Source organism: Rattus norvegicus, chromosome 8 (genome assembly GCF_021556685.1).
Source record: "Rattus norvegicus strain SHRSP/BbbUtx chromosome 8, alternate assembly SHRSP_T2T, whole genome shotgun sequence".
Lineage (NCBI taxonomy): Eukaryota > Metazoa > Chordata > Mammalia > Rodentia > Muridae > Rattus > Rattus norvegicus.
Genome location: NC_141541.1, coordinates 111369045 through 111381871, shown reverse-complemented (window position 1 = coordinate 111381871; position 12827 = coordinate 111369045). Strand labels below are relative to the sequence as shown.

Below are 12827 nucleotides of genomic sequence, written 5' to 3'. Positions count from 1 at the left end.
GTGATGACCTAAGCTTCTAATTCTCCTGCCTTTATCTCTTGAATGCTGAGATTACAAGACCTCCATGCCCAGTTTTTTTTTTCTAATTTTTATTATGAATTCTTATTTTTAATCTATATCTATCTTTCAATCATTTAAAAGATGTTTCTACTTAACAACTTTCGTCTGATATATTTTGATCATTTTCTTTTCTCCCCAACTTCTCCCAGAACCTCTCCACTTCCAGAACCACTCGACTTTATGTTCTTTCTCTCCCTTTAAAGAAAACTCTCAAAAATGAAAATACAAACAAACAAACAAAAAAACCCCCAATAAGCCAAAAATGTCCAAGCTAAACAAAAACCCTACAACAAATAAACAAAGACAAACAAAACCACGAGCTTTGTTTTATCTTAGCCAGCTACTCCTGGGCTTGGGTCTGCCCTGAAGCGTGGTTGATATACACAGGGAGACTGCGTTGAAGAAAACTGATTTTTGCCTTTGCTGGTATGTAACAGTGGTAACTAGAGCATCTTGGTGAGAGGTGGGACTTACTCTCCCCTCTCAGTACTGGGACCCCCATCTGGCTTGAACTGTGCAGCCCCACGACGCAGTGTCAAAGATGGATCCCAGGACTTCATTGAAACGGGAGCTCCTGGATGACATGGGAATGCACAGCCTTGCTTACAGAAGTGAGAAGTGAAGTGATCTCACTTGGGGCTCACCCTGGGGAGACCCGTATTACTATTACCCTAGGTCATTCTTACTGAGGTGCATGATAGGAACTAGTCATGACTCCCAGCTTTTCAAAAGAGGACCCCAGAGGGCCAAGAAAGGTGAGCCGTGCTTCCTGCATGACCCAGGAAGTGAGTGGCTGGGCTGGGCCATGGACCTGTATCCTCTACTTTACTCCTCCCTTGAATCATGTGGAGCGTGGGTTTACAGCAACGTCCACTCTTAATAGTCCATCCCAGTGACAAAGATCCCAGCAAAATGACAAGCCATTGGGCTGGAGGTCCCTCGTCACCTGCCTGGGTCTGTCACCTTTCCCCTGCTGGGAAAGTATAAGGCAGTCACCCAACCTGTCCTCAAGAAGAGGAAATCTCCCTTCCAATAGCAAAGGCCCAGGCATAGATTCGCAGGGCAAGGAAAAGTTTAGCTAGTCTCTCCACTCTGGTGTGCCTAGGGTCTCCAGGAGGAACCCGGCTAAGGAGGGCTGTTCTCCAAACAGCCTGCCATCTGATGCTTATTGTTCACCAACCAACAAGATGTCTTAACAGATTCAAGAAAGCCTCTTGGCTGATAAGGGCTCTTTGCTCTCCCTTCTGAGGCCAACTGGCCTGGGTCCAGGTCTCAGGCATGAATCTCGGCATCTGAATGTGGGTTTCATCTCATTTTAATATATTTTCAACGAAATGGCCTCCACCCACTTATTTTTAGGGGTTAGAAGTACTGAGTCACTCTTGTCACCTTCCCTGTCAGGAATCCTGGGATAGCCACCTCTCTTTCCGTTCTTGGGGGAAAGGAGAGAGTCCTCCCATCCCGTGCTGCTGCCACAATCCCATTCCTTTGAGACCACCCATCCCTTGCACACACCCTTTCTTTCTAATTAGTAAGTTAAAAAAACCTCCATAATTCTCCAAGTCCCTCTAAACTGAGAGAACCAAAATAATACATGGTATTCCCATCCAGGTCTGGCTAGAGGAATAGGGATCTGAGGCCTGTTTTCAATTACCTCCAATTTTCTGTGTTAGGAATATTTCAGTGGGAAATCACTGTAGCCTTTTAAAACCGTGGTGGTGGTGGTGGTGGTGGTGGTGGTGGAGGTGGTGGTGGTGGTGGTGGTGGTGGTGGTGGAGGTGGTGGTGGTGGTGGTGGTGGTGGTGGTGGTGGTGGAGGTGGTGGTGGTGGTGGTGGTGGTGGTGGTGGTGGTGGTGGTGGTGGTGGTGGTGGTGGTAGTAACAGAAGAGGGATCCCCACAAGGAACCCCAGTTCCACCAGTAACAGTCTGAGGTAGAGTGGAGGTAGCATCCACTCTGACCCCCCGAGTGTTTTTCCTCAGACACGCATAGCCTGTCCACGGTGCCCCAATCCTTCCATGTAAGGTCTGAGCACCTCGTACTTAACAGCACCCGTTACATCTAAAGTAGGAATTGTGGGAAATAATCTCTCTGCACCACAGGCTTGCTAGACCCCGAGGCGCCTGGATGTCTAGCCAAGGTCATCTAGCCCCTTCCAGGAGGGACCTTCTTCAGGAACCTCTCCCCCGATTTTTTTGTGAGGACTCAACCATTCAAGGTCCTTCAAGACCTGTGGGGAAGTGGACCCCACTTCTAACCCTTACAAAAGAAGGCATTCTCATCCTAACAGTTTTCAACACCTCCTTTTTTTCTTTCATAACTCCCTCTCTCAGGCCACAGGCACCTCTGGTGGCCTTTCTCCAGAAACCTCCAGTGTTTTCTTGAGGTCATTTTCTTGAGACCAGGAGAGTTGGGGGATTCTCAAAACTGCGGGGAGCTTTGCAGCTGTCTAGCAATGTAGTCTGTGACTCTACTGCAAAGATGAAAACGCAGGAGTGCAGGCTTCTACCATCTGCCCGGGGACAAGGTGTGTGCGCTCTGACTTGCAGCATCTCACGGTGCCCACAGCCTGTTGCGCACATGGTGTTGTCTAAGCTCCTCTGCATCCACTCTCATTAAGGAAGAGCACAAGGTACCCATAGCAGAGACCCAAAAGAATTCCCTAGGGGTGTCCTGGAAAAACAGGGCAGCTCCCTCCCCTATTCTGGTTATTATTCTCCATGAGAACCTGTCAGCATGTGCGCGCAACATACACAGACACACACAGACACACACAGACACGCGCGCGCGCACACACACACACACACACACACACAGAGAGAGAGAGAGAGAGAGAGAGAGAGAGAGAGAGAGAGAGAGAGAGAGAGAGCCGACCCTCACATGCCGGGCCAGGCCCCACGGATGTGGCACCAGGCACAGAGAAAGGAGTCGGGTGCACCTAGAGCTCCCGAACTGGCCCCATCGACGTCCTAGTTGTGTCACCCACCCTGTGCCCTCCTGCCCCGAACTCTACTCACCTTAATGTTGCTGAAGACGGAGCGGGGACAACGTCTGTCTGGGACCGAGGAGGTGCCGCTGCCCTGGCGCGCTCCAGGCTTGAGCAGGAGCCCCATAGTGACCGAGGCGACGTCCCCTAGCCTTTGGTGGTGGTGACAGGCCGGGGTCAGGTTCTGCGGGACTCCGGTGCTTCGGGCTTCCGCGGCGGTAGCCCGGCGATGGGAAGCGTGAAGTGGAGACTGAGCCAGAGAGTGAGCGCCCAGAAGTTTTTATAAGTGGCGGCCGATGATGAAACGCGCGCTCGCTCTCTCTCTCTCTCCTCCCTCTCTTCCTCGGGTGTCAGAGGTGCTGTTAGCCCCCGCCCAGTCGCTGCCGCCTCCCCGGGGCAGGTGTCTTGGGCCCTGGAGTCGCGACTGCGGAAGCCCAGAGGCTCTAGGACTCGACCTGTGTGAGCCCTGGCTGCCTATCAGGTCCTGCTGGCCGGGGGTGGGGGTTGGGAGTAGCCTGCGGAGAGATGGCGGTCCCCGAGGAAGGTGTGACCGCGGATGGAGGAGGCAGGAGGCTGCAGGCCAATAGAGAGACCTGGGGACTCAAGGTGGGCGCGGCGCTGGGGCAGGGGTGGGGAGCTAGAGTGGACTCGAGGGGCATGGGGTGGTGGAAGGGAGCGAGGAGTCTCTGTGGCTCTTGGGGTTGTCCAGAGCCGGGCTCTGCGTGTCTGCACTCGCTCCGCAAACCTGGGCCCTCGGTTCCGGTGATGGCTCTGAGACTCGCCGCCCAAGCTCTGTTTGTGCTGAGGACTGATTTATATTTAAACTGCTCTTTGCGCTGCAGAGGAGGGTGGGAAGGCGTAACAAGGTGGAGAGGTGGGGGCCGCCCCAGGGCTGGGCTCAAACTCACTGGAACGGAGCCAAGGTAAACTGCAGGCGCTGTCGAATGTCAGCGGGTCTGGCCTGAAGTGCTGGGGGTTGGGACAAAAGGAAGCGCTGGTCTGACACAGGATTGCCCCTGCACTGACCTCCTCTGCAAGGCCGAGTGAGCAAGATATATTTTTCCCCTCTTGGACTCGGACCTTAGAGAAAGAAGGTGAGCCTTTTTCCAGGAAAAGCCAAAAGAAATCCAGCAAAAACTCTCGAGGCAGTTCGGAGGAGGCATCCTTCCAGCCTCCCACTCTATTGTCTTCTGCAGAACCACCTCTTCCAGCCCAGCCCAGCCTAAGAAAAGATACATCAATATCCTCAATATCAGGGACACTGACCGGGTGAAGGACGGAGCCCTCTGCTTCGTTATTTCTGCTTGACGGACTGAGGAGTTCTTCCTACACACTGGTAAGCAGAGGCCAAGGACTCTGGACACAGCAACAATCTAGAAGCTGTTGGACAGTGAACAACTTCTGGTTACCTTGTTCACCTGCAGGGAGAAGTACCTACAGACAGGCTTTCCAGACCCACAGCAAGCCTAACCACCGTGGAACACAGGTAGTTAGAGGGGACAGTGTACACTGGGCACAGAAGGCCACATCCGTGGTGGGTTGTGCCTGAAGCCCTTCGGATTTCTTGGACCATCAGGGCTAGATCTAATTGAGAGGGGGGTGCTTTGATGATCTGAACTTTACAGGAGAGGATGCTAGGGGGACCAATTAGAGGGACCAAAGCCACACATCGAGGAAGTAATAGAACTAGATCCAGAACTCAGCTTTGCCCGATGCCAAAGCCCAGCTATGAAGCACTCGTGCACAGTATGAAGGAGGGGTGGAGGACAGAGAGAGGACAGTTTCTCACGTGTCGTCCATCTTGTTTTTGAAACGGAGACTCACCACTGGCCTGACATTGACCTGGGGCTGGCCAGCAAGCCCCAGAGATCCACCTGTCTCTGCCTCCCCAGGCCTATGATTATAAGTGCATGTCGCCATATTGTTCTCTTTGATTACCTGGAGATTGAACTCAGGTCCTCCTGCTTGCAAGGCAGGCCCACTACTGACATCTCTAGCCTGAGGCACTCCTAACGTTATCGAGTACAGAAATCCCATTTCACCGTGGGGCCTCCGTGATTGGAATTTCTTCCTCCACATGGGGCCTTCCCGTGGGTGGGGCTCTTCTGGTAGACTCCCCGGGAGAATCTACCTCTCTTGTTGTAGAGACTGTCCTGCTTGCTCCTTTAACTTTGCCCTCTGCCTGGTATCAGGGCCAGTGTGTCACCTCCAAAGGAAATGTTTATTCAGAAATTCTATCAGCTAAATGCAGTGCAGTCTGAACACAGTGACTTCAATGGGACTTATTTGTCTGTGTATGAACCGATGACAAGAATACTCCCACGGTATGGTTAAGGGGAAGGTTTTTGTTGTAGATGTGAAGGAGAGAGCAGCCAGAGGCATCTGGAAGGGTCCAAGGCAGAGAAATTAGTAGAATGAATATGGACCAGCAGCCCAGACCTGGTCATGACAGAAGCAGAGGCAGAGGAGAGAGACAGAGAAACCTAGAGAGGGGGAGGGGCAGGAGAGGGAATGGCAGGAGGGGGAGGTGAGGGAAGGAGGGAGGGGGAAGACAAAGGGAGTGAGATGGGGGGTGTCAAAAAGAGGGAGTGTAGCTGAAACTACAGGGAACCGGCTTTTGTCTGACCACCAGGATTTGGGGAAATGGAGTTCCTTTTGGACTCAACAGTCTGTTGTAAGAGACTGGCTGGTAGTTAGAGTCCTGACCTGATGCCCTCAGGGTCCCTTGTGTGGCTACCATGACTAGAGCTAGCTCATGCTCACAAGATGGCTGCTCCTCCTCCAGCCTCTTCTTTTTACTTCAGGAAAGAAGTAGAAGACAGGAAACAGGAAAGGGCCAAGGTCACAGCAGAGAAGCAACTTCTCGCACACGGACTTTGCCTTAAGTCTTGTTGGCTGGACCACAGAGTAACCCCCTACAAAGGACATTAGGAAATAAGCTTCAAGCAAATGCTACCATCTGCAGTAAAATTGAAGTTCTGTCAGGGAAAAGAAGAGAAGGATGTCATATCGAAGAGCATCACCAGGATCTCTCCGCTGGACTTTCCATCCCTTGGTTTCAGGAAATAGTTTCTGGTGCTAAAAAACACAAAAGCCCAGTTCTAGAGCATAGTGGCAGGCCCTGGCTGCTAAGCCATCCTGTCTCTGTGGGGAGAGCAGAGAGAAGGCTTCAGCCATGTTACAGAGTGACTGTGTACAGGAGCTGTGAACACGCAGGGGAGAGGCCCAATACACACAGGACAGCAGGGAATCCTATTAACTATCAAGTGACACCCCAAGAATAAGGATGATGAAGCATTCTGACTGGAGTACAAAACCAGGGACAGCAGGGATACATGAGGCTGGGGAGAGACTGGAAAACCAAGTGTCGTACAAAGAATGGAGGCCTTATCCCCAGAGCACAGGGACAGCCACTGAAGACTTCTGAGTAGCAGGGGCTCTGAGCTGATCTGCATTCCCCATAAGCCCATCTGGCAACCAGATGAGAGAGGAAAGGGGCGAGATCCAGAAAGAGTTCCAGGAGCAGAGATATGAACTTGGACTGTGCAAGAGGTAGGGAGAAAAAATTCAGGAGATGGCACTCATGTGCCTGTGGTACACACGTCAGTGAGGAGTCCCACCACTCCTCTCACACACACAGTGCTTGCCACATTCATCCCCAGCAGAGAGGACCCAGAAGGACTAGCAGCCATGGGGAAAGCCAGTGGTGTCCTAAGGATTCACTTTGAGTTCACCCAGTTTGAACTACATACAGGTAAAGATGGGCAGCCGGAGTCTAAGTATTTATCCTTATGCCCACAGATGATTGTAGCTCCCGTCTCTCACCAGATAACTCTTCTGTGCAACAGATGGACACCATTCCAGAAAACCACCACTGGTCAAAGCACAGAGGGCAAGCGATCGTGGCTGTTAAGTCCCAGGTGACACATGTGCATCCCAACTGTGTCACTGAAGACTCCTGGAACATTCTGGAAGATGTGGCGGAGGGCTTCATTCTAAGAGCCAAAGGACCAGGAAGTCAGCTGTGAGACTGTCTCCTAGAAACAAAAGGGAAGCATCTCTCTTGATACTCAACATTATCAGTGTCTAAACAAGACCTGCTTGAGGATGACAGCAGCAGCAGATGTCCTAACAGAGAAAGAGGAAATCTCACAGGCCCCACCCATAGGCAAAGAACTACAGGCAGCTAAGGAATTCGGAGAAAAAAGTCTTCCCCAAGGAGGAGCCTTACACTTGGCTACCCAATGCCAAGTGGTCAGCCTTGAAATCATATACATACGAGTAACATCAAATGGACTGAACCGGTTGGGTTTACATTTATCTATTTACATTGTATGTGTGTGTGTGTGTGTGTGTGTGTGTGTGTGTGTGTGTGTGTGTGTGCCATGAGTTTGAGAGGGACCAGAGGAAGCGTTAGAGGGAATAGAAGAACAGGAGAACATGATATTATATTTCTTTTAAATTAAAATAAATACTTTTGAAAGTGGGCAGCTGGTAGGTGGCTATGCTGACTCATTGCCCAGGATAGACACAGAAGTCAAGAAAAGGGTGGGTGGAGGTACGCCAGCCCTCCGGGAAGGAGGATGTCTCCCAGTGAGAGTGTGAGGAGAAGGACATCCAGAAACGAATGCAGCAACATCTGCCCAAGAAATAGAACCAGAGCGGAGGAAGGTAGGCCAGGGGAGAGAGTTGCCGGTAGAGACCAGAGGTCATGTTCAAAGAGGAAGACTGAAGACCGACCATGCTGTGAACAAGGTATGACCTAAGGGGCAGCTACTGAGCTGACCAGGTCCTGCACTGAGGACCCAAGCAAGGGTGTCTCCAGCGGATGATATGGTTGAAGGCCAGATTCTGTGGGTGCAGGAGAACCCAGGATAGAGAAAGTGTAAACGCACGGTGTTCCTGATTTTTTTTTACTCACCGGTCACAATTGGGTCAAATTGTGTGATGACTAAAGGCAAAAGTCTTTCTTGTATATGTTTTACTATCTTAACTACTTTTTATTTGTTCTCTCACAGTGACACACACACACACACACACAGACACACACACACACACACACACACACACACACTTACTTTGGCCACATCTCCCCACCTCCCAGTATCCTCTCTTCCCTCTCCTCTCTCACTAAACCCTTTCATGCTCCCAGCAACCCCCTCCTACTTTCATATTTTTCTCTCTGCTGTTGCTAATTTGTTTTTGTTTTGTTTCCTTGTGACCCACTGAATTTAATTAGGGCTACCCGCACGAGCATGGGTGGGGAGTTATTTACTCGAGCAAGAACAACCTTCCAGTAGCTAGCCCACTGAGGACTGTGACTCTCTCTGCCTCAGCAACCATTAATTGCCTGTGGTTCCTCAGGGAGGGGTGGGACCTTGTGAGCCCCTCCCTTGTCCATGATGGAATGTTGTGAGTTCATGATGCAAAAGCCATGTCCTGTCCAGAAGACAGCATTTATGGTACTCCTTCTCGCCCTTGGGCTGTCCTGTCTAGTGCTTTGTGCTCAATGGTCACTTAGCCATCTGAGTCTCTCCACTCACTGAGGATGCTTCTCTAACCAAGGCCAAGTACTGATGTATGGTAAAAACAGTATTTAAAAGGCACTTTGACACCATGTCCATCTAGCAAAACAAAAGTAACAGGTTCTCCCTCTAAGGCCTATGATCTCCTTAGCCGTGGGTTTTTGACCAGGTTTACAGTACCTGGTCTGGATTCCTCCTGCGAAGCAGGTCTACAAGCCAATAAGAAAGTGGTTGGTTGGGGTTGGGGATTTAGCTCAGTGGTAGAGCGCTTGCCTAGCAAACGCAAGGCCCTGGGTTCGGTCCCCAGCTCCGAAAAAAAGAAAGTGGTTGGTTGGCCACGACAGTCACACCACTACTGCTTGGTGGTGTAACTCTCGGGGTTCGCACTAGAATAGGACCATTGATGGCATTCCTTCTCCAGTGCCTGTACGGCACTTAGAGCCTTTGAGCACTCAGAGACCAGCCGGCAGTAAGACGCTCCTAGTTCAGGTTCAGATTGATGTCGCTATATCCTGCAACTGAAGTGTAAGACACCTTCAGCAATATGGTCTTTATCAACTAGTTCTAGTGGGCCATTCAGAGCAATGGCTGTGGCCTGAATTGTTTTGAGAGCCCTTCGGTCCTTCCCGGCCAACAATTCATGAGGCGATACCCTACCCAATTTTATATCTTTATTTAACACATACTTCTAACGATGGGAATTCATTTAATACTCTAAATAATCCAATGAAAGAATCCTAGAGAGATGGTTCAGTGATTAAGCGTGAGTACAGCTTTTGCAGAGGACTAGAGTTCAGTTCCCAGCACCCATATCAGATGACTCACAGCTGCCTGTAACTACAGTGGGGGGGTCTAGTACCCTCTTCTGGCTGCCTCGAGCAACTGCACGTACACGCACATACCCTCACACAGACACACGTACATACACATAATGAACAACAAATCTTTTTTTAAAAAGAAAGAAAGAAGGAAAGAAAGAAAGAAAGAAAGAAAGAAAGAAAAACTAAGGCACAGAGAGGTACAATAACTTGGTCAGTCACACAGCTACTAAGTGGCAGAGCCCAGACAGAAAGTTATAGAGTCTAAGCACATGGGGACTCTTGCACAGAGTCTGAGAGCCACAACTGTAAGGCTAGCCAAGCCCAGAGCCCATGGAGGAATGCCTCATCCATCTCTGCCCCTTAGAAATCATTCCCTTCTCCTAAAAAAGAAGGCTGGTAGGTTCTCCTTAAGGAGAACTTAAGGAACCAATCTGGTCCATTCTCCTTAAACAAAAGCCCAAGAAAAGCTGTAGCCACTGGTGGGTCCTGTAGGTCCAACTACAAGACCACTGTTTTGCTCTTCCCTGTCCTGGGATTCTGGCCCTCCAGCATGGGTGTCCTTGGGGCCCTTCTACCTGCCATTGTCTCTCCCTCTCAGCTCTCAGACACGCTCCAGCCTCCCCTCCCCTAAGAAAATGCAGTGTAACAAGTGAGGTGTATTACAGCACCAGAGTTTCATTCTCCCTGCTGCTCTCCATTTTGTCCGGGATGTACCAGGCCTGGCATGCATGCCCAGGATAGTGACCACTCATGATGACTTTTTCAGGATGTGCTAGGACTTTTTCTGTTGTGTTAGCTTCTGGTCTTAGCCAGTGCAAAGAAAGGAGAAACTCCTACAGGCCTCTCCCACACCTCCCATGCCCACTCTTTCGATAGTGCTTCCTTGGAGAAGGGGGTCCAGCCTGCCCTATCTACACTCCACCCATTCATGATCAGGTCATAGCCCCAGCCCATGCTATGGCGGGTTCATTGTCACTCCTGTAAGTAGAGGGGTCAACTCTGCAGGCACACATTCAGCAAGCATTTGGTGCTCTCTCAGTCCTCCACAGAGGGACCTGAAGAGCCACGGGTCTTGCTGTCTCAAGGCTGCTGAGTGGATAGAGAGCCACAGTTGGTCTCTGCCATGGTTCTTGTCTCTAACATGCTTGCTGATCTGTACCCAATAGTCTTCAAAAAACAGTCTACAGTGTTCTAACTCAGCCACGAAGGTTGTATTTTTGTTGAATTCCCATCACTCCGCAGATTAGATTGGGCTGAATTTTGTGCTTTTCCTAATTCTTTCCCAATATGATTGTTACCTAAAGCCAGTAACAAGAGTTTGCAGTGTATCAATCATCTTTACTATGTGCAGTGTTACACATGATAGGGGCTTTTCTTCCCGATCTCATGAATGACTGTGCCGGCAACCATGAGTTATTCAACCATCTGCTGGGTTTGAATGGCGGAAATTTCTGTAATGTGCTCATGTATAAATAATATTTTTTCCCCAAGCCCTTTGCCTTAAGACTGAGGACCAGCAGTGACTTGCTAAGTTCAGTCAGCACGAACTCAGCTGGGGATCTTTCTCTCTATTTAAGGTCACCTCCCCTGCTGTATTTCCATCACGTAGGTCCCTTCTTCCTAGGGTGACATCTTTCTGGCCTCCATAGTGCAAGGGTAGCATTCCAGGGTGGGGTGGGGTGGGGTGGGATGGGGTGTGTGACCTGACCACACCAGCTGTGGAAGACCTCCCAGTGAATCCTCTCAGGTCCTCCTTGTCCCTAACCTTCCACCGGAAGCTCTGCAGCTCAGAAGCTGACCGAGAGTGCCACAAGTGAAGCTGCTTTGAAGAAGGACTCTCCCTCCCCTCAGCCCCCCGGACCTCACATGGTTGGATTATTCACCTGCACACGCAAAGTGCTGGGCTTTGTGATCCAAAGCAGGGCTACCTTCTTGACTCCGTCCTGTGTGTCTCCAGGCAAGTCACTTAACTTCCTCCTGCAGCTGGACTCACAGATCACCATTGCTGGAGCTGTGGCTTTCTTCTAGGCAGGTGCTGTCCTCTTGTTCCCTCCCTGGATGTAGTGAACTTGTTTTGTTTGTTGATTTTTTGCCTTGCCTGGGCCCAAGTCCTCTCCACAGCTGGCTTAGCTTCCTCCCAGACCCATGAAGGATATAGTTCCAGGCCCAGGAGCTCTCCAGAGCTGGCATAATCTCCCTCCAAGTTTATGTGGAGAGCTTGGGGGGTCTCTGCACCAACCTCAAATTCCATCCTTCCTCCAGGGATCCTAGGGTGAGTCTTACTTGCAGTATGTACACAGACATGCGCAGGGTGTACACACACACACACACACACACACACACACACACACACACACGAGAGAAAGAGAGAGACAGACAGACAGACAGACAGACAAGACAGACAGAGAAAGGAGAGAGCACTCTGTGACAACAGGCTTCCTCAGTTCTCTCAGAATGCCTGCCTTCCCCTCCTGCTCTGTGTCTTTGTACTTTCCCACCACAAAGTCAAGCCTAGAAGTCCTCATGAGGAGGCCTGAGGATCCTTGCCTACTTCCTAGATTTCCCACAAACACCTAGATCAGCACCTGACCTCTCTGTACCAGGTGTCCTGCCTGTGCCATGTACCCTGTACCCTGTACCCTGTACCCTGGCTCTGGGTCTAGGTGGGCCCCTCTCTCCTCAGAATTCTGTTCCTCAGTCTTTCCTCAGCGTCCACAGTCTCTTTCCCCTCTATCTGTGGTGTCCTCCATTCCTGGAAGGGCCTTGATCTCCCTGTCCCACCTTCCCCTCCTTCAGGATCCTTGCCCCGGTCCTAGCCCCTTAGTGGTGAGCCCTGATTTTCTCGCCTCTGAAGGGATGGGTACCCTGTTTTGGTACTCTACACCCTCACTACCGACTGTGCTTGGGTTGACTCCCTGCCAGGTGGCTTGTGAGATTTAGGATAGGGAACAAGTACGCACAAGAACAGACATCAGGACACCATTGCAGAACACCCAGCTGGATGGATCCAATAAGCACCTGCTTCTCCTGGCCTCTCAAGCACAAGGGCTGATGGGAAACATACTTCCTGCACATCTTTGTTCCCTGCTGAACACAGATAAAGCCTGGGTGTTGGGACGGAACAGGGGTTTCCAGCCCCATCTCAGAGCTCCAACCTCTTCCTGTTTCAGGACACTTCACCTGGGCTTAGGACTTGTAATACACCTTTGACCATATCTGTGAAGGTGGGGTGAGTCACCTGATGAGGTCACTGAAGGCCAGCCTCCTCCCAGTTCATGGTCACAGGGACAGAGGGTGTGGTTCTCTGCATTGGGCATTTGAGAGAAAATGCTTGCTGTATTAGCACAGAGCTGGCAGAGGATGAGAGTGGCCAGGGAAGATTCTGAACATCTCACAATGTGAGTGTCGAACCCACAGGGGATGCTGGGCTCCTAGC

General features: G+C 50.8%; 1 protein-coding gene and 2 long non-coding RNA genes across 8 annotated transcripts in view; 1 reads left to right on the top strand and 2 right to left on the bottom strand.

Annotated features, from left to right (window-relative positions):
• Nucleotides 1–3297, bottom strand: part of Slco2a1 (solute carrier organic anion transporter family, member 2a1) — an 80422-nt gene extending 77125 nt beyond the window's left edge. The window contains exon 1 of one of the 2 annotated variants that reach the window (XM_087560427.1): nucleotides 3077–3297. Coding sequence is in view for 1 of the 2 variants with exons in the window: in NM_022667.4 (NP_073158.2) it covers nucleotides 3077–3172 (96 nt within the window). In the remaining variant the exon portion in view is untranslated. 2 annotated transcript variants of the gene reach the window in all.
• Nucleotides 3298–3394: 97 nt separating this feature from the next.
• On the top strand, nucleotides 3395–7528 carry LOC102549824 (uncharacterized). Of its 3 annotated transcripts, XR_015628014.1 has the most exons (5): nucleotides 3425–3651; nucleotides 4242–4381; nucleotides 4470–4531; nucleotides 5850–6799; nucleotides 6894–7528. It is a non-coding gene; the product is annotated as an uncharacterized LOC102549824 (long non-coding RNA). The 3 variants fall into 3 exon arrangements; XR_015628012.1 differs by lacking the exon at nucleotides 5850–6799 and having other exon boundaries at nucleotides 3395–3651; nucleotides 6847–7528; XR_015628013.1 differs by lacking the exon at nucleotides 5850–6799 and having other exon boundaries at nucleotides 3436–3651; nucleotides 6874–7528.
• LOC148004325 (uncharacterized) lies at nucleotides 3873–12564 on the bottom strand. Of its 3 annotated transcripts, XR_015628016.1 has the most exons (4): nucleotides 12410–12547; nucleotides 11275–11445; nucleotides 4312–4425; nucleotides 3873–4125 (listed from the first exon to the last, which is right to left on the bottom strand). It is a non-coding gene; the product is annotated as an uncharacterized LOC148004325 (long non-coding RNA). The 3 variants fall into 3 exon arrangements; XR_015628015.1 differs by lacking the exon at nucleotides 3873–4125 and having other exon boundaries at nucleotides 4190–4425; nucleotides 12410–12556; XR_015628017.1 differs by lacking the exons at nucleotides 3873–4125; nucleotides 4312–4425 and adding an exon at nucleotides 10709–10816 and having other exon boundaries at nucleotides 12410–12564.
• Nucleotides 12565–12827: the final 263 nt, after the last annotated feature.